General features: G+C 39.4%; 1 protein-coding gene across 4 annotated transcripts in view; it reads left to right on the top strand.

The window, feature by feature from the left end:
- Positions 1-20639, top strand: part of LOC124615487 (GATOR complex protein WDR59) — a 272429-nt gene that overhangs the window by 96768 nt on the left and 155022 nt on the right. For all 4 annotated transcript variants that reach the window (XM_047143428.1, XM_047143427.1, XM_047143424.1 and 1 more), the window contains exons 10-13: positions 2478-2680; positions 2763-2927; positions 15357-15446; positions 19983-20133. In XM_047143428.1, the coding sequence (XP_046999384.1) occupies positions 2478-2680; positions 2763-2927; positions 15357-15446; positions 19983-20133 (609 nt within the window). The remainder of the gene's footprint in view (positions 1-2477; positions 2681-2762; positions 2928-15356; positions 15447-19982; positions 20134-20639) is intronic.

Below are 20639 nucleotides of genomic sequence, written 5' to 3'. Positions count from 1 at the left end.
GTTTCAGTGTTTGATGTGGATTTTTGCTGCCCCAAATCCTACAATTATGTGTGTTAACCTTGTCACTTAAGTGAAAAGTCAACACGTCAGGAAAAAATAATTTTGTCCAAGACATGTTTGTCCTCGTGTAATCGATTTAACATATCCACATAGAAGTTCTTGCAAGCAATTTGACTGCTTGTACAGTCGTCAATCTGTTTGGTTTCAAGTGAAAATGGTTTCTCAACACACACCAAACAGTCATATGTGGGATTTGCAGTTTGTGAGATGCACGCTGGGTCAATTTCATAGGACTGTTGACCAAACGTTGTCTCACTTGCTCAACGATGAAGTCAGACATGCTTGAATGACTTGATGATTTCCCATGTCTTACCGAGCATCCTGTTTCTTCAAAACATTTATGCCACTCATAAATTGTAGGCCTACTAGGAGCATTTTTAGCGTACTTGGTACAGAAATTACGCTGAACTGTTGTCACCAACTTTGATTCTTCAAACCAAAACACACAGCTAGTACACTTGGGTCCAAGGAAGGCAGCCATCTTTAATGCAACTGTCGCTTGTGCTCCTTATGTTGCGATTCGGCAGTAGTGAACTACAGAAGACTAAACTTGTTGTATTTCCGTATAAATTGACACTGCAATCACCTCTGTAGGTATTACAAATTAATTTATATGAATTTTCAAAGCTGTTAAGTCCTGTTTGAAATGCTCTGTATGTATAATACAATAATATATAATTTCTCCTGTGTGTTTATAATGTTGTCTATCCAGCTTCCATTAAGTTGACGTCTCAGACTCTTGTCTTGTGGAATCCACCAAAGAACTCCTTAGCCCCATCTGCTATCCTTTTGCGTGCTGCATGTCCCACCCACCTTAGTTTTATTTTAATTATGGTTATAATTATGTGTTGCACTACAGAATGTTCCCTAATCTGCTTCCATTTTTTCCTATGTATCTTCGTAATTGAGAGAACGCCTCTCTCCATTGCTCACTGTGCGCCCCTCAGTTTTTTAATTCTTTGCATTAATAGTTCATATCTCGCTGCCATAATTCAGAACTGGAAATACACAATGATTATGAAGTTCCTTTTATCAGACATGTTATAAATTTAGTTTGGAAATTCTATTTAGTTTGTTGAATACACTCCAGGCCACTTTACTCTTCTGTTTATTTCTTTTGCTGCCCATGCAGTCACTGCCTTCAGTTACCCTATGTACGATACTATTTTAACTTGTTATGTGTCTTCTTTGTTAATTTGTACTATTATTTTTACAGTGCTGTGGTTGTACATTATTTTAATCTTTCTATAACTGATTTTCTGGCCTACTTTCAAACTTGCTCTACTAAATTCTTCTATTTGTTGTTGAAGAGTACTTCAGACAAACCATACAGTGTCGTAAGTGAAACGAATGTTGTCACAATAAGTCCCATTAACATGTAATCTTCCTTCACTTTCCCAGTTTAAAAAATCTGTAAATTTTGCTGTAGGACTGCTGGGAACAGTTTTGATGATATGGAACCTCCTTGCCTGGTTCCCCTATCTTTTCTGAATTTCTGACTAACGTACTGAAGTCTAATAAGTCTAATGGGATCAATTAGCACTGATTTATATATGTTTCTGTACAGTAACATATTTTGATTCATTGCCTTGTTTCTCAATATCTGTTAAAACTGCATCAGAAGCTTTCTTAGAACTATGAATCCATGGCATAAGGGAAATTCATGTTTGTTTCTCCCTTCTGCAATTTCATTCATGAAATATAAATGGTCAGTTGTGTTATACATACTTCTAAAGCATGCCAGTTCCTTTGCCTGATTAAAAATCTAATGTGTTTTTTTGTGTTGTTGGTGATAATTTTTGTGAATCTTGTATGTTACAGAAAATATCTTGTACATTAACTCAACAATTCATATTTAGTTTTCTTGTGTGACATACCCCTAGCAGATAATTACCTATGTATCAGTGAGTACAACAGTGCAAATCAGATAGCCTTAAGTCATTTCTATGTTAATACTGTACTCAGGACATTACTTACATAGCACATACTACTGAACTTGTTTCAGCATTATTGATAATTATGGGGCAGTTGGGTAGAACAGACACTCATTGAAATAGTTCTACTTTATTTAATCATAGTTTGGTGGTATTGTGGAAGACTGATGAACTTGTGATTGTCCTCTATAATTATACCCTTTTGTTCAGAATTGCTTATTTCCAAGTCTATTTTCTACATCTATAAGAATTTTGTGAGCAAGTCATCAATAAAGAGAAGTGAACATAGTTATTGAGGGATCCATAGTTTCACTATTTGTTCTCTGAATTCTGTGAACATGCAGCTTAAATTTGATAGGAGTAGCTTAACTTTTACTGATATTCAAACGAAGCTTTTAATTTGATCTCATGTTTTTTAAAATATATTACTCACTGTATAACAGTAACCATGTAATTGTGCTTGATCCCTCTTATTTGTTACAGTAATGGACCCAGTGATAACACATCCATTACAGACTCTGCCATTAGAAAATGATGATAGTGTTCCAGAGTTAATTAATTCTCTGACAGTAGAGGAAAGTGCTGATGCTGATAGGGAAGTAAACCCTTCACCAACTCAGCCAAAGACATTGCAGCAAGAATTTTCGTTACTTAACATTAATATTCCAAATGTTCGCGTGGAAGCTGTGAGTTCTCATTTTTGCTGAGTGCATGTTCTCACTTGTTTTTATTTCAGTACAATATTGTTGTTATTGTTGTTGTTTCCAGATGGATGTTAGTAGGCGATCGTGCACTGTTACAGCAGCCCGGAATGCACATATTGTGATTTTGCTTGTAACATTCCCCCCAAATTATCCTTATAATGCTGCTCCATCATTCCAGTTTGGACAGGGGACAACATTTGACAGCAATGCCATGGCAAAAGTTTTAAAGGCAAGTTAATAGTGCAGACTCATATCATGTTACATTTGTAGTGTAGAACTGTTAACAGTTGTTTATGATCATTCTAATACTATCTGGTTTAAATGTTATTGTTTAACATTTTTTTATTTGTTCAAAAGTATCAGATTACAAACCAAAAAACAAAAGAGTAACAGGGAGTGCAAGCTATGAAAATAAGTCTGACAAGTGCAATTACAAGGGGCATTCAGCAAGTAATGAATCACTTTTTTTCTCACTCGATGTGGGTTGAAAAATTGTGGACTTCGTTGTGGACATCATGGAATATTCCTGCCTCAGACCCTATAGTTTCATGAAGTTCCAGTGGATGATGAAGTTACACATAGCCTTCAAGCAGAGAGCCTCCAAGCAGACAGCTATCATTAAGTTTCTTTTGATGGAAAAACAGCACATTGAAGATGTTCATAGGCTCTTGCAAAATATTTACAGAGACCTGACTGTGAATGAAAGTACGGTGAGTTGTTGCGCGAGGCGTCTGTTGTAATCACAACAAGGTCACACAAACCTATCCGATCTCCCGTGTGCCAGCCGGCTGTGCACAGCAGTGACTCCTGCAATTTTGGAACATGTGGACACTCTCATTTGAGGTGATCAACAAATTACAATCAAACACCTCACTGCACAACTGGACATCTCCATTGATAGTGCGGACACATTTGTCTACCAGTTGGTTTGTGCCCAATGGATTCCTCACTGCCCAACAGAAGACCATAAAGAGCAATGAAGGACCATCTGTGCAGAATTGCTTGCAATTTACAAAGCTAATTGTGACAATTTTTTGTCAAACATCATCACAGCATGACGTGGGCTCTTACGCCAGCCAATAGAGTGTTACCATGTGGACATAAGAGCTCTCTTGGCAAGGTGGCGTAAGGCTATCGCATTGAACGGATAAGGTTTTGTAGACAAAAGAGTGAGGAATAAGTTGGTGTACTGGAATCCTGAATAAAACTAACCTGCTTTCAGAAAAAAGTGTTGCATTACTTATTGGACACTATTTGTATTTCTTTCTTTCTTTCTATCTTTATTTATTTTGTAAATACCAAATTCCATGGGATCGTTTGAACCAAAGCTCCTTGGTCCTGGAATGTGGTAATACGTAATTTATAGAATGCTGATTAGAAAATTTGTTAACTAAAAACTTGATAAAACACAAAAATGTGAGAGAGTGTATAGATAAATAACATGAAGATGAGAGAGGAAAGTTTTCAAGTACTGAAACGAACTCCTGTACAGAGTAGAAGGTATAGGCCACAAGGAAACATTTCAACTTGGATTTGAATACTTGCGATGTACCAGTCAAATTTTTCTGTTCTGCAGGAGGCCTATTGAAAGTGAAACCTGCTGAATAGTGCACGCCTTTCTGTACAGTGCTTAAGAAAGTATCATCCAAGTGGACATCGTTCTTCTTTTTAGTGTTCACTAAATGAATGTTACAGTTTCTTCTGAATGAGTCAATATTCTCATATTGTAATCACAGCCAATCCCAAATGCGAAAACAGGGTCATCAGTGAAGTACGAAACTTACCACCGAAGTAATGTATGTTATGAACGTCAACGTGCACCCTGAATAGAACTGAATTCCTGTTCAAAGACTGCTTATTTTTATACACATATCTAATATTGTAAAATATACAAAAACTGCAAATGTAAGAAATTGCAACAAAGCACTCCGTCTTCAGGCCACAAGTGGCCCATCGGGACTATCCAACCATCGTGTCATCCTCAGCTGAGGATGTGGATAGGAGGGGCATGTGGTCAGCACACCGGTCTCCCGCTTGTTATGATGGTTTTCTTTGACTGAAGCCGCTACTATTCGGTTGATTAGCTCCTCAGTTGGCATCATGAGGCCGAGTGCACCCCGAAAAATGGCAACAGCACATGGCGGCCCAGATGGTCACCCATCCAAGTGCCGGCCACACCCGACAGCACTTAACTTTGATGATCTGACGGGAACCGGTGTATCCACTGCGGCTAGGACGTTGCCAAGAAATTACAACAACCTTCCAGAAATTACAAGTACTAAATAAAAATAATTGCTAGTGGTCGGGTTTGAACTTGTGACCCGCAGCACACCAGCCAGCTACATTAACCACTGTGCCACACTGCGTGCACACTGTGCCACACTGCCTACACTACAGGTTACAGCATTGTCTCCTTTCCTTGAGAAACAGTGATCTGCTGTTCCCAAACAGTGCCCTGGATCTAGATCTTGTCAGTGGTTGTCTCTAGGGCAGCATTGGCAGATCGTAGCATTTTGGTTGTGTTGTCACATCCTCTTCACTGTGATGAGCATCAGAGGTAGCCTCTATTGTCAAAGCTTTGCAATCGCCGAGCAGGTCTTCAATTTCCTGAATAAGAAGCCCCCACAGTCAATCTGTTCATCAGGATTATAGTACGGCTTCATACAGAGGACATGACAATGTCTCTGCCTTTTGGTCTTATTGATGAAGGGTCATAATCCTCAACTTCGTGTGTCACAACTTTGTGTGTGACATCTGACAAGTGACAGTGTATACAATATGACCCAAAGTAGGATTCTTATTAACTTTTCTGAAAGTCCCACTTCCCACATTGGCATCTAAACTTGTACCAAGTCTTCTGGGCTGTAGCTTATTTGCCAGTGCTTGGCACGATAGTGCTCTCAGTCTTTCTCCCAGTCATTCAGGACCCGTGTCTGTGCCAGTTGTCTTGCTCCTTCTGTCCCGGTGATAAAGCGTTTCATGTAGCCATCTGGAGTATCGTCTGGTTGAAATGGGAAAATCAATTTTTGTTTCGGCTCTGCGATCGTGGAGCAGAAATAACAGTGTGAATCCTGTAGTATCTTGTTCTGCTGTGCTACATGCGAATGTCACGATGGGCGGTATTGTGTCCCAATATCTCTGTTCTGCCTCAACATACTCGTATATTGAGAGCATATCTGCCAGTGTCTTATTAAACCATTCAGCAAGGTCATATGTGAGTTGTAGGCAATTGTCATTCTGTGGATGACATCACAGTGTGAAAATGCCTCTGGAAAACCTTTCCTTGATCAGAAAGCATAACACATGGTGTTGATGTCTTCTACATGGAACTTTGGTGACAGTGCAGTGGTTGAGATAGTCAGTGGATACTATTATCCATAGATTCCAGTTTGTCAGCTTTGAGAGTCTCTCCAATAGGTTGAGCAGGTGGAAATGGTATCAGATGCTCAGGAGGTAATTGCTGCACATCGCTGAGATTCCTTACAGTGGCTCACATAATGTCTAATAGATTGTTAGAGACCTGACCAGTTAAAGCTGAATCAGCTTCTGTCTGAATTCCAGATGACCAGATGTAGGAGCATCATGGAAATATTTCAGAATACCTGACTGTAGAGGAGCTGGTATGACGAACACCCATTCCCACCCCATTGGATCATAATTCCCATTATACGATACTATGTTTATTAATTGAAATTCCCCTTTAGTCGGTTCCTCCTTATTCAAAGCTTCTGTGGTTTTCAGCTGTGCCAGATCTTCCCACCGTTCATCAGGAGTATCATTTACCGCAGCAGTGACAGAGTTGATCCATGTTGCTGTGTTGCATCAAAGATTCCTTGAAATACATTCAGTCTTCTTGTATTTTCATCTGCTTTTGTATACCACTATGACATAATACTCCTGAAACCTCAGTGCCTATCTTGCCATTCTTCCAAATGTATCTTGCAGGTTATCCATCTAATGTAGGGAATGCTATTCTGTCACAAAGGTGAATGGTTAGCCAAATAAGAGCATCTGGAACTTGTTGATGGCCCAAACAACTGCAAGGCACTTTTTCTCGGTAGTAGAGTAGTTCGTCTCGGACTAGGAGGGTACTCTGGGAGTGTGAATTATCATCTTTTCAGAACCTTATTTGACCAGAAACAACTGCAAGACGCTTTTCTTTCTTGTTAGTAGGTTACTTCAACTCGGGCTAGGAGGGTACTCTGAGAGTGCAAACTATCATCTTTTCAAAACCACCTTGAATTTCCACTAGAACTGCACCTACATCATAACCGGATAGTGTCGATGTGGAATTCTGTCTCAGTGTTCTCATCATACAATACTAGGACTGGAGAAGATGTTGGTACCTCCTTAAGGACAAGGAAAGATCTTTTTGCATCTTATTCCAGGAAAATTTGACATCTCCCTGCAGTAGTTATTGCAAGGGTTGTGCTTTCATACAGAAGTCCTTTATGAATCACTGGTAGTAAGAACACATTTTGAGTAAACTTCTCGTGTCATGAATGTGCTGGGGAATTGGAAAATCTGTGGCTGCTATTATTTTCTCTGGACTGGGACAGACACTATTGCTATTCTCTAGGTGGCCCAACATTATTAGTTCTTGAGTAGTAAAGAGGGACTTTTTCTGATTTAGTTGGAGTCCTGTTGGCTGAACAAACTTCAACACAGTTGTCAGTGGCTTAGATGCTCCCCAGAAGTCTTTGAAAAAGTGATAGTGTCATCCAGATAGCAATAACACATTTCCATTTAAGGTCTCAAAGCAGGTTGGCCATCATATGTTTGAAGGTGGATGGAGCATTACACAGCCCAAATGCCATAACTTTGAACTCTTAGAGACTGTCAGGCATTATGAACACAGTCTTTTCTCTTCAGCTTCAATCACTCTTGATTTCCCAGTAGCCTTTCTGCACATCCACAGTTGAGAAATACTTTGCTCCATTCAAGCATTCTGGGGTGCATCAGTGTGTGTCAGTGGGTAGATATCTTTTTTGTGTTTTTGTTCAGTTATTGGTAGTCAGCACAGAAACACCGTGTGCCATCCTTCTGCTTCACAAAGACCACAAGGACTCTCTAAAGCTCCAGTGACTTCCTCTCATACAGTAACACCCAATGTGAGCACTGGCTAGTTGGTGGATGATCTCCAGTGTTGATATGGTTTTACCATTGGCTGTTTGGTCTGTTTTTTCTCCACTCCAAGTTTGAAAACATCTGAAAATTGGCACAGAGCGGTGAACACTCTCTAGCGTTGTTCCTCGGTGAGGCCAGATCCTACTGACAGTTCTATAGTATCCCCTCCCCCCTCTGGTAGTCTCTAGTGCTGTAGAGACAGCAGAGTATGAATCTTCTTTGATGCTGAACTGATTTGGATGCACCCATACATATACTTTTAGTGATGAGTTTTTGTAATCCACAAATGCTTCATTGTTTAACTGAGCACCTATATTGACAAATCAAAATCATCTCATCGATGATGGTGGGGTAATAACATCTTCAGTGGCAAACAGCCGCTCAGAGCAACCTTTCTTATGTGCACTTTTGAAATACCCCAAGACTCTGGAGCTGTGAACGCCTGTAGTCTGTGACTGCTCATGATGCTTGCACGAACTCGTATCCGAGAATAACAATATGACTCTGTCCTGATAAAACGACAAACTTCGAAAGGCTGTGTACTACTACTGATAGTTATTCTTACACTACCTGTTCCTATTGGGGGGATATATTCCCCATTTGTGAGTTCCAGCACAATCACTTTCATATCACAGAACATAGCCTTTTGTAGCTGATGGCAACAAGTATTCGGAATTACAGAATAGGAAGTCCCTGGGTTGACTAGCACTTGGATTTGGTGACTGTCATCCAGGGAGAATTTTCATCTATGATGGCCTCATCCCATAGATGGTTGTCTCACTTAATTTTCTTCAGTTTGGTGGCTTTTTTTCAATTTAGTGGCTAGGCCAGTGACTGTTATGTCTGTACAGTGACGAGGGAATAGCTATGGCATGGAGCACGCTCGTTCAGGTTGCGGTGATGGGCTTCATCCCACAGGTCAACTGTAATCATCTGCAGTTGGATGGTGTGAATAGAACTGTTGTGGTGGTTGACACGTGACAGCATAGTAGTAATTGAAAATGCACTTTCTTTGTCTGCAATGACTTACAACATTTCCAGGGTGTCTTTAATGGAAATACTGTGGTCCATCGTCCTCTGTGGGTCATTTTGCTTCACTGGGGAATTAGATGTACCTGCATTGGTTAATGTCTCGCTGTATTGGATGGTTGTGGCATAAGTCTGAGTTGGCCAAGTCCATTCTTCCTGGCACGTTCAACTGGTGACAGAGATTTATGCTAAAGAACGACATACCTCTTCTTCAGCATTCTGCTTTGCTTCCTGATGTAAGGAGTTTACATTCATGGCTGCTATCTCTTGCCTACTGATCCAGCAGTTCTTTTTGCTATCAAATCTGTATCTCTTACCTCCCTACCTGACATACGAGTGAGGTGAGCTCCTCAAATCTTCCACAACAGCCATACGGGCAACATTTGGGAGCTGGTCATACTACTTCTGTCTGACTCTTATCTGTTGAATTTCCTTGATATGCTGGCACCACTTGAATAATTCCTCAGTTGTTGTGACATCCTTTACCAGAAGAGCTTGGTACATGTCTTTTGTGACCCTACTCATCAAGTATGAGATTTTATCAGCTTCTTGTATATTCACATTCATAATGTGGCATTGCAGTCAGAGGAAGGCAATGGTAACCACCTCTGCTAGGCCCTTGCCTAGTACGGCAGTGCAGGTCTCCCAAATCGCCCCTACACTCCTCGGAGTATGGGACCTCACATCACACAATGTGGCATAAGGCCAAAACATTCTATATGTAGGACTGTGTCGTTTCCCCACAATGTAGTACATTTTTCTTCAGTTGCAGTTGTTCTTCTGCTAAGCTGACTGCTGCCAAATGTTTTCTTCAGTTCTGCCTGGAATTTGTCCCAATTATTGAGCTTCTCTCTGCTAACAGCTATGCAGTATGACACAAAGTTTGTGAACTGAACTGGTACCACAGATCCATGTGCCTGCCTTTTTTTGGTCTAAGAATATTCTTAGTTAGTGCACGGAGCTGCCCCAGAACATAACACCATAAGAGATAATAGACTGAAAATAAGCAGGTAAAGAACATTTTGCCTTTGAGTGCTAGGGACACTGGAGATCATTCTTACAAGGAAGATAGTATGCATTTTCTGCACACGACGTTGAACATGCTACTTCCAAGAAAGCCTTAAGAATTTAAAATGCTCTTCTTCACTAACTGACTGATCATCATACAACAAAGTTCCTTCTTTACTAAAGTTTCATGTCAGAAACTGTATCCATTAAATTTTGTTAAAGTTAGACATCAATATGTTCTCTGAAAGCCACTACCTGGTGACTGCATCATTTGTATTATGTTCCATATCTTTCACAATAACATTGATGTTATCTACAAAGAGAAAAAAAAAAAAAAAAAAAGCCGTCTGTCACATCTAGTAGCACATCATTAACATATATCAAGGAAAACAACAGACGCAGAGCAGAAAACTTTGGAACCCCATACTTTACATGACCTCAGTCAGATTCAAAACTCCTCTCTGTTTGGTGACACTGGAGGAGAATCTTCTGCTTCCTACATTCCAGATATGAAGTGAACCCTTGTTGAGCTTCCCATAGAATTTCATAAACTATAAAAATATTCTACTGAAGCAGTGAAATACAAGAAGAGTAAAATGTTGAATTTTTGGGGCTAGAGAGACCACAACCTTAGTGGAAAAACCCTCTACCTAGGATCAGTGAGGCAGTGGGGAAGTGTGGTAGAACCACCCTTGCTCTCTGTATCCATAAATGTTCTGACAGATAGGTTGAGCAGCAACCTGCATCTCTTTAGTGATGATACTGTAGTGCGCGGGAAAATTTCATTGAGTGACTGTAGGAGCATTCAGTGTTTTTATTTTTTATTTTTTAATATATATATGGCTTTTGTGTGATGAATAGCAGCTTGTTCTAAATGGAGGAAATCATAAGTTAATGCAAAGGAATAGAAAAAGTAAATCTTGTGATGTTTGAATACAGTATTAATCATGTGCTTCTTGACCCAGTAATGTCTATTACGTATCTAAACATGAGATTGCAAAACACTATGAAATGAAATGATCGTGTAACATGGTGTATATGACCCGGGACAGCTGGGAGATCCAGGAAAAACCCGTGAATTTTTTCATCTGGGAGAAAACTGGGAAAAACCTGGGAATTGTTTAGAATTCTGGGAATTTTTCATTGTTTTGGTTTTCAGTTAAATTTTTGTGATTTTGACTGGTAAGAATCATTACTCTAACAGAGGATATTACTGTATCCTGCTACTGCAGAGTAATACTGCAGCAACAAAACATGAACGAGAGAAAAAGAAACGAAATTAAACTTAAGTTGCAAAGGAAATGCGCCGTATACAACAACAAAACACAGTGCTCATACAAGCCTCTGCCAACAGCAGTGTGTCATAGGCTTAGGAAGACTATGCAATGCTTCATAACAACAAATTGCCTCCGATGAGCGTGACGTGACAACTGTTTAAATTAGAGCTGTTTGAGCAGTTGCAGGTGGGCTCTAGCGCATGCGCAGTTTAGTCGCGTACGAGTAGTGCCTTCTCCCGCTCTGGTTACAGAAATGTGGCTGGGCGCCACTACCTAATATTGCTCCAATTCGGAAATACAGTAAATCTGGGGCTGATGCACAGAGCAGTCCGAGTTGTGGTTCTTCGTTTATTCCTCTCATGTTAAATGATGATGAAACGGATTTTTGTGGCCGGGAGCTATCAAATGAATTAAAATATGTTCGCTTAGTGATGGAAGGCTAAAATATGTTATTAGTTTCAGATTTAATTTCCACTTTTCTGACAGTCAAGCATTAATTGCCTCGCAGAACAATGAAGTTAATTTTGTTGGTTTTCTAAAGAGATTTGACTTTTATTAATCTTTTCTGCTGAGGCAGTCAATTTATTTGAAACAAAGTGTTTAATTTCACACAATCTTGGCTGGTTTCAACTGTTCACTGCATTTCAAGTGCATTTATGGCATTATACAATAATAAACAACCAAACATGAGATAATACAGCACTGGTACTCCAAGAAAATTTACATCCGAATATGGACATACTAATGTGCATTGTTAGCCGAATTATGCATTTTAGTGTGGTTCACGAAGTTCCAATGCTCTTGAAGTATCCTCTGATGTCTTGTTTCTTTTATGACATAATGTAAGATCTTTTAATGTTTTACACATACAAACATATGGGCTTCCTGCATCATCGTAGCTGCGCAAGCGCAGTGACGCCTGTTACCTGACGCTCTCTTGCAACTGCTGAAATGAACCTATTTCTAACAGGTCATGGGAAAATATTGTGAATGGTGGTTTGAAAAGTGTTACATTCAAAACAAATTTCCTTTTGCACAAGATGAACTGTGTACGATGAATTTCTTAAATCACAAAGCGTTTGACTCCATTTATAAATCAACTCTTTGAGGATGACCATTTAGAAGAATTTTGAGCCCACATCAGACATTTATGTCGTTATTAAAAATTTTATCTTAATTTAAACCATGAACTTTTCTTATTTGTGTGTTCGCACTACTTAAGAGTGATCTTGCTACTGGCTGACATCATCACGTGTCCTATGCTGTCATCAGCAGGCGAGATCAAGTGACATGAGCTATGACTGGCTTACAAACAAAAGCCCATCGCAATCTCGATTTCAGTGCTTCAGAAAGTGACATGATGTGTTTGGTGGAATTCAAATTTATACCTTTGTAATACAAAAATATGCAACGTACATGCCCCCCCTCCCGGGAGCTTAGTTTTCTAAAGTGCCGGGAAATTCTACCTCGGTATATAAAACCATAAACATTGAAAGGATTGATGAGTTTTATAGTGCCAAGGAAGAGTATACTGTCACTTAACATGGAAAAAGTGTATTTTCACCCAGGAGAACGTGTATTTTTAACTGGGAAATCTGGGATAAATCCAGAAATTTTTTTTCTTTGTCCATGTATACACCCTGTGTAAGTTTGGTAGTAGGGGTGGTGAATAATCGATTTCAGTTTATTGGGAGAATCCTAGAAACGTATACCTCATCTGTAAGAGAGACTGCATATAACACTTATGCGACCCATTCTCAAGTACTGCTCAAGTGCTTGGGTCCCCACAAGGTCAGATTAAAGGAAGAAATTGAAGCAATTCAGAGGCATACTTGTAGATTTGTTACCAGTAGTTTGTCAGTATGCATGCATTACAGATATGCTTCATGAAATTGGATGAGAATCCATGAAGGGATGAGGATATTCTCTTCATGAAACATTGTTTGAAAATAAAGGCCAAAAAACAAGAGGCATAAAGATAGTCACTTTCGGTGCCTCATTTGCGAGTGGAACAGGAAAGGGTATAATAGTGGTACAGGCTACCTTCCACCAGGCACTGGATGGTGTCTTGCAGAGTATGTATGTAAATGTAGTACTGCTATGTATGTATTTAAATATGAATCAACTAGTTTATTCTGCATATTTCCATCCACTAATGAGTTTGGAATCATTTTTTGAGGAAACACAATCAACAAAGATAGTATTTTCAAAATACAGAACAGTTTCAGAAGACTGTATTTATCTCCCCTCATCCTATTACACGTCCCCACGTCCATCGGTAGAATTTTTATTGTGAAGTAGAAACACCAGGGGAGTTGTAAAACCTTTCACCATTGAAAGGCACTAACTGGTAAGAGGCATCACACTGTAAAGTTTACTCTACGAGCCAGTCATTAGACAACCTACCAACTGTTACATTGTAGGTACTGAGGTCAGCGACGGAAACTTATGTTGAGAGGTAATAGGACTCGGTTCTCATGGTTGTGCCATAACACAGCAGTCACTAATGTCATATAATTACTGCAGTCTCCCAACCTTCATCAAAGACTCCAACCACTTTCTCGAACGCCTGGAATCCTTACCCAATCTGTTACCCCCAGAAACCATCCTTGTAACCATTGATGCCACTTCCCTATACACAAATATTCCGCACGTCCAGGGCCTCGCTGCGACGGAGCACTTCCTTTCACGCCGATCACCTGCCACCCTACCTAAAACCTCTTTCCTCATTACCTTAGCCAGCTTCATCCTGACCCACAACTTCTTCACTTTCGAAGGCCAGACATACCAACAACTAAAGGGAACAGCCATGGGTACCAGGATGGCCCCCTCGTACGCCAACCTATTTATGGGCCGCTTAGAGGAAGCCTTCTTGGTTACCCAGGCCTGCCAACCCAAAGTTTGGTACAGATTTATTGATGATATCTTCACGATCTGGACCCACAGTGAAGAAGAACTCCATAATTTCCTCTCCAACCTCAACTCCTTTGGTTCCATCAGATTCACCTGGTCCTACTCCAAATCCCATGCCACTTTCCTTGACGTTGACCTCCACCTGTCCAATGGCCAGCTTCACACGTCCGTCCACATCAAACCCACCAACAAGCAACAGTACCTCCATTACGACAGCTGCCACCCATTCCACATCAAACGGTCCCTTCCCTACAGCCTAGGTCTTCGTGGCAAACGAATCTGCTCCAGTCCGGAATCCCTGAACCATTACACCAACAACCTGACAACAGCTTTCGCATCCCGCAACTACCCTCCCGACCTGGTACAGAAGCAAATAACCAGAGTCACTTCCTCATCCTCTCAAACCCAGAACCTCCCACAGAAGAACCACAAAAGTGCCCCACTTGTGACAGGATACTTTCCGGGACTGGACCAGATTCTGAATGTGGCTCTCCAGCAGGGATACGACTTCCTCAAATCCTGCCCTGAAATGAGATCCATCCTTCATGAAATCCTCCCCACTCCACCAAGAGTGTCTTTCCGCCGTCCACCTAACCTTCGTAACCTCTTAGTTCATCCCTATGAAATCCCCAAACCACCTTCCCTACCCTCTGGCTCCTACCCTTGTACCCGCCCCTGGTGTAAAACCTGTCCTATGCACCCTCCCACCACCACCTACTCCAGTCCTGCAACCCGGAAGGTGTACACGATCAAAGGCAGAGCCACGTGTGAAAGCACCCACATGATTTACCAACTGACCTGCCTACACTGTGAAGCTTTCTATGTGGGAATGCATTAGCTTTGAGAATCCATGTGAAGATGTTACCCTCTAAAGTAGGAGCTTGGACAACAACTCCATTATTGAATTGAGCACATATTTCTATGGCATGCTTGTTTATAGTGTGGATTTCACTGATTGCACATGACAGATATGCTAAATCGTAACAATGTTGAATATTCAACATGCATACCTTTGTGTAAATTAGCTAGTTATAGTTTTTCTCTCCATTTCTGTTCGCACCTTGTGTGTTTCCATCATTTGAACCAATTAGCAATGCAACATAATCATCATTATTCATACTCATTAGTTTAGTAGATTTTTTTTAGAGATCGTTATTTCAATTTTGATGTCTTGCTGTTTTTCTTTTCTTCCAATTCTCAGCTTCACTATAAATATATTCTTAATAACATTTTCTTATTGTTATAACTGATTGTGCTATTATTTGTGAAGATACTTACATTGGGTTTTTGCTTTATATTAACAGGCTATGAAACAGACGGCTCAGCAGAGAGTCAGAAAGAATAAATCATGCCTTGAACCATGCCTTCGGCAGCTTGTGACAACAATAGATCAGGTACGAGGAACATTAAAACTAATACTACATTTCTAAACAGAATGTGTTTTTCCCCCATCCCTCTGGTCCCCTAGCACAAATCTTTGCCATAAAGGTAGTATCTACATTTGCAACTAAAGTAACTTGCCACTCGAGTGACATCACTGAACTCGCACATGGACACCCAGATTCCTGTGGTGTCACTTGAATAATACCACTATTAGTCGTGCCACTAAAAGTCGCTTTAACTTTGCAATGTCACTTTCTGTCTTCCACCACCAATTAGTGTAGTTCGACTGCTACCTCGCAGCTGAATTGCAAAGTACAGTTTTTGTATTCTGTAATTGGATAGATAAAAATCTACTCACCAAGTGCTGCAGAAGAACACATGAATAAAAAAGGCAAGAAAAATCTTTCCTTCTCATGCCATCCAGTAAGCTTCTCCTGACCTGGGGCTGTGGGTGACTTTTCCAAACTCTGCCCCTTTTCCTAAACCTTTCTATCCCTTTTCCTTCACCCATCTTCCTTCCCCTTCAACCCCTCTGCTAGAAGAAGGAGTCGTTGGGTCCGAAAGCTTGCATATGTAATACTTTTTTTTATATGTGTGTTCTCCTGCCGTCACTTGGTGATTAGACTTTTTAGCTATCCAATTATTTTATATTGTCAAAAATTATTGTATTCTCATTTTGGTATTGGTAATTTTGTTGTGTGCATGTTTTGCAGTGCCAAAATATGACTGAAAAGCGATTGTTAGCACTAATTGTACATGTTAACGGAATCTTCTGTCGGTTCTAGGTAGAGCAACATTATAATAAATGAGAAGCCCCAGTTTTTCTTTTGTTCTACAGTAAAAAATTGTAAAAATTAACACTAAATTATAAAAATCGATAAAAATTAGTACTGTAGAACAAAAGCAAACTGATGCTTTTCAGTTATTACTAATTGTACAGTTCATGCAGTGTATAATGAGCAACCTTGTTTGTGGAATCACAAAAATAAGCGCTATGAAGACATAAGCTTAATACATCAATTAATGCTTGAAATGTTGATGATACATGGGAAAAGTCCCCAATATAAGAACCATTCACAAACCCTACATCAACAAGCACAGCAATGTGTTAAAATCTTATTAGAGTGGTGCATCTGTAGGTCCCTCTAGCACACAAAAAGACTGATTTCTAAAAGTTATGTAGGAAACGAAATAGTTGTTGTTGTCATAGTCTTCAGTCTGGACACTGGTTTGGTGCAGCTCTCCATGTTACTCTATCTTGTGCAAGACTCTTCGTCTCTGAGTAGCTACAACATACATCCTTCTGAATCTGCTTACTGTATTCATCTCTTATTCTCAGGCGACCATTTTTATCCCACAACCTTCCCTCCAGTACTAAATTTGTGGTCCCTTGATGTCACAGAATGTGTTGTACCAACTGATCCCGTCTTCTAGTCAGGTTGGGCAACAAATTTGCTTTCTCCCCAATTATATTCAGTACCTCCGCATTAGTTACGTGATCTACCCATCTAATCTTCAGCATTCTTCTGTAGCACCACATTTCAAAAGCCTTTGTTCCCTCCTTGTTGAAACTGTTTCTCATCTGTATTTCACTTCCACATGTGACTGCACTCCATCCAAATTGTTTCAGAAGAGACTTCCTGACACTAAATCTTTACTCTGTGTTAACTAATTTTTCGTCTTCAGAAATGTTTGTCTTGCCATTGCCAATCTACATTTTATATCGTCTCTACTTTAGCCGTCATCAGTTATTTTGCTGCCCAAGTAGCAAAACTCATTTACTACTTCAAATGTCTCATTTCCTAATCTGATTCCCTCAGTGCCATCTCATTTAATTTGACTACTTTCCATTATTCTCATTTTGCTTTTGTTGATGTTCATCTTATGTCCTCATTTCAAGACCCTGTCCATTCCATTCAACAGCTCTTCCAAGTCCTTTCTTGTCTCTGACAGAATTATGTCATCAGCAAACCTCAAGGTTTTTATATCTTCTCCCTGGACTTTAATATTTCCTACTCCGAATTTTTCTTTTGTGTCCTTTACTGCTTGCTCAGTGTAACATTTGGGATAGGCTACAACTCTGTCTCACTTCCTTCTCAACCAGTGCATTACTTTAATGCCCTTGAACTGTTATAACTGCTGTCTGGTTTCTTTACAAGTTGTAAATACTGTTTCACTCCCTATATTTTGCTCCTGCTACCCTTAGAATTTGAAATCGAGTATTCCAGTCAACATTGTCAAACGGTTTCTTTAAGTCAACAGGTGCTGTAAACCTAGGTGTGTCTTTCCGTAACCTATCTTTTGCCACTTTCTTTTATGTTTATTTGAAATAAAGGTGGCTGCCTTTTTCTTTAAAATATAAGCCTTTCTTATGTAGTAGATGTATCAAGGCCACCTTCCAATCTCCTGGTAGTTTTTCTGTTTTCCAAATTTTCTCAAAGATTAATTTTAGCTCATTTTTGTTCGAGAACATTTCAATACTTCTGCTGGAATGAATGCTGGAATAGAGTCTTCTCCACTGACTTTATAAGTTTTTAATAAGTTCAGTTCTTTTGGTAGTTGGGGGTAAATCTTCTTCTAGATTTTCATGAGTGTTTGAGTATTTAAGCTTAGGGATTGAGTCTGGACAAATAATAAGCTGATTAAAATATTTTGTAAGTATTTTGAAGTTTTCAGCATTACTTATCCAAATCAGTGAGCCACGTACCATGCCACTCTTTTTTTAGAGTTACATTTGAAATACATCTACCTAACTCTTTAAATCTCACTTTCTCCTCCAGGCATCTACTGGAAAGGGGGCTCTTTAGCAAATCATCTGCAGATTATGTGCAGAAAACACTTTTGTACTAAATTGCATTGTATACTTTTTTTTTTAGCACTGCCTAGCATTTAGCTTTTTGACTTGAAATGTTAGTAATCACAACTAAATTGAATATATTAATTTTAAATATATCAATTGAACTGTTTAAATATATTTAAATTCTATAATTGATAGTATATCATTGTGAGGCATTAAAAAAAAAAAAAATTAAAAAAAAAAAAAGTATCTTTACCAACGGGAATCGAACCTGGTTCAACAAATTGCCACTCTACATTTTAGACCATTCAGCTATTGTGCCATTACAATAATAGGTCCTCAAAAATCCCTCATACTCTGTGCCTACACAGTATGCTACATGCAATTTCAAAGTAAAATATGATCTTGGTGCTGTGAGCAAGGTAACACTCATAGTGCCAGAAGGGATGATGACGTCAATCAGAGCATGCGTAGGCGAAAGCAGACAGCTGCGTCCCTTCTCTGAGTTGATTGTAGCGCAGCTGACCAACATTTCAGCACTTGACACTGGTTTCTAGTTACCGTGGTGTTTGCATGCTCTCATTGACACTGCACAGTTTTTTGTAAAATAAACAATCTCCATTACTGTGGTGTACTAATGCCATGATTCCTTCTTGTCCAGAATCTGCTACGTATCTGCTAGTCACAGCACCATTCATTTTCACTGATATAATTGGTCTTGGATGCTGTTTAGATTCTGGTATGTACCTAATGCAGTTTTGAAGATTAGGGAGGTGACATACAGTTTTTGTTTTTGATGCTTTTAGGGTTATTGTCCACACATTACCACACATAAAACCTTTTTACCTGATAATAATGTTTCCACTATCATTGTTTCTCTCTCCTCTATAATACAGACCTAGAATGTTGTCATCTATGTATGGATATTCATGCCAACGCATCTTGTACAATAACCACCGTCAGAAGTATTGAGCAGTGACTGCTGAAAAGTATGCTATCTGCAATCTTCACTCTAGTCTTTGATTTGACAAATAATATGCCAATTTTGTGTTTCATCACTTCCTTGTGGGTAATGTTGACACTATTCTCAATAGCCTTGGCCTCGTATCTGGGCTCCCAAAAATCTTCCATTTAATTAGTGTGCATAAAACTCTTAAAATAATTCAAGGTTTCCACCGCTTTCGATTAATGTGTGAATCTATAATCGTCATTCACAAAATTTCAAGTGCCAAAAGATCAAAATGTGCTTGCTTTCAGGATGTTTATCTCAAACAAGATGTGTTTATAATATTGACTTGTTTAACATTGAACTACAATGTTGAATGGTTTACATCTATTCCAGGCCTCATTGATCAAAATCAAAATTGTAAATAAAAGTTTTATTTATAAAAGTGGTCAAAGACAATACATAGCAAACATATCTAACCCATTTGGTCAAATTACAGTACATTTGCTTAAGAAAAGAAGTGGTGGGTGGAAGATTATGTGGGGGGAACACGGCAATGAGGTCAGCTCAATAACATAAGCGATAGTTAACTAGACCTAAGTCTATTGGTGTAATTCCATATTACAATAGAGAATGCACTTAGATGTTTAGCAGTTCACCTCTTTATAGAGTTTAATCCTCACGTAAAAGTTGGACATTATCTTCAAGTATCCAGGTTATCAATTTAGTGATGTTACCACAATTTTTATGTAGTTTTCGATTCAGATCATTATGTATTTAATATAATATGCTGGTTTATTTCAGATAACGTCTGGGGAGGATTCAGAAAACAAAGTTTACTCCCGACATCTTTCCCAGCCAAACTCCTTTCTTGAGTCATCAAATATATTTGGCAGTTTTCAAGATGCTTACATACCATTTCCTCGGACATCTGGGGGAAAATTTTGTGGAGTTGGTAAGTGTTCGAAAACCCTCCTTAAAATAGATTACCCTGCCTCTCACAGTCTCAGATATGTCAATAAGCATTTTCTTAATTTTATTATTTTTTATTTTATTTATTTATGCTCTTGCGTCTGCTCCTACAGTGCACAGCACATCAAAGTGTAGGTTTATTGAAAGCTATTTCTTGATCAAACAAAATTTTGTACTGTCATAACTACACATGTACTCAAAGGTATTTTGATCTACTGTGTCTTATTGTTGGGTTACTTTGTAAACACTGCTGCTGTTGTTTACAGTCCTAAGACTTCATGCAGCTTGCCATGCTAGTTCAATCCCTGCACCTCTTCATCTCTGTGCGGCTGCTGTAACGTCTATCCAGTTGAAACTACTTACTGTACTGAAGCGTCAGTTTCCCTCTACAATTTTTCCTCCAACCCCCTCCGTCCACTATCAAATTAGCTATTCCCAGCAGCTCGGACCAGAATGCAGCTGTCACGTGGAATGGAAGCAGTCGTCTCG

The sequence above is a fragment of the Schistocerca americana genome, chromosome 5 (assembly GCF_021461395.2).
Source record: "Schistocerca americana isolate TAMUIC-IGC-003095 chromosome 5, iqSchAmer2.1, whole genome shotgun sequence".
NCBI classification, from domain to species: domain Eukaryota; kingdom Metazoa; phylum Arthropoda; class Insecta; order Orthoptera; family Acrididae; genus Schistocerca; species Schistocerca americana.
Note: the sequence above shows the minus strand (reverse complement) of the source record. Positions and strands in the feature narration are given on the sequence as shown.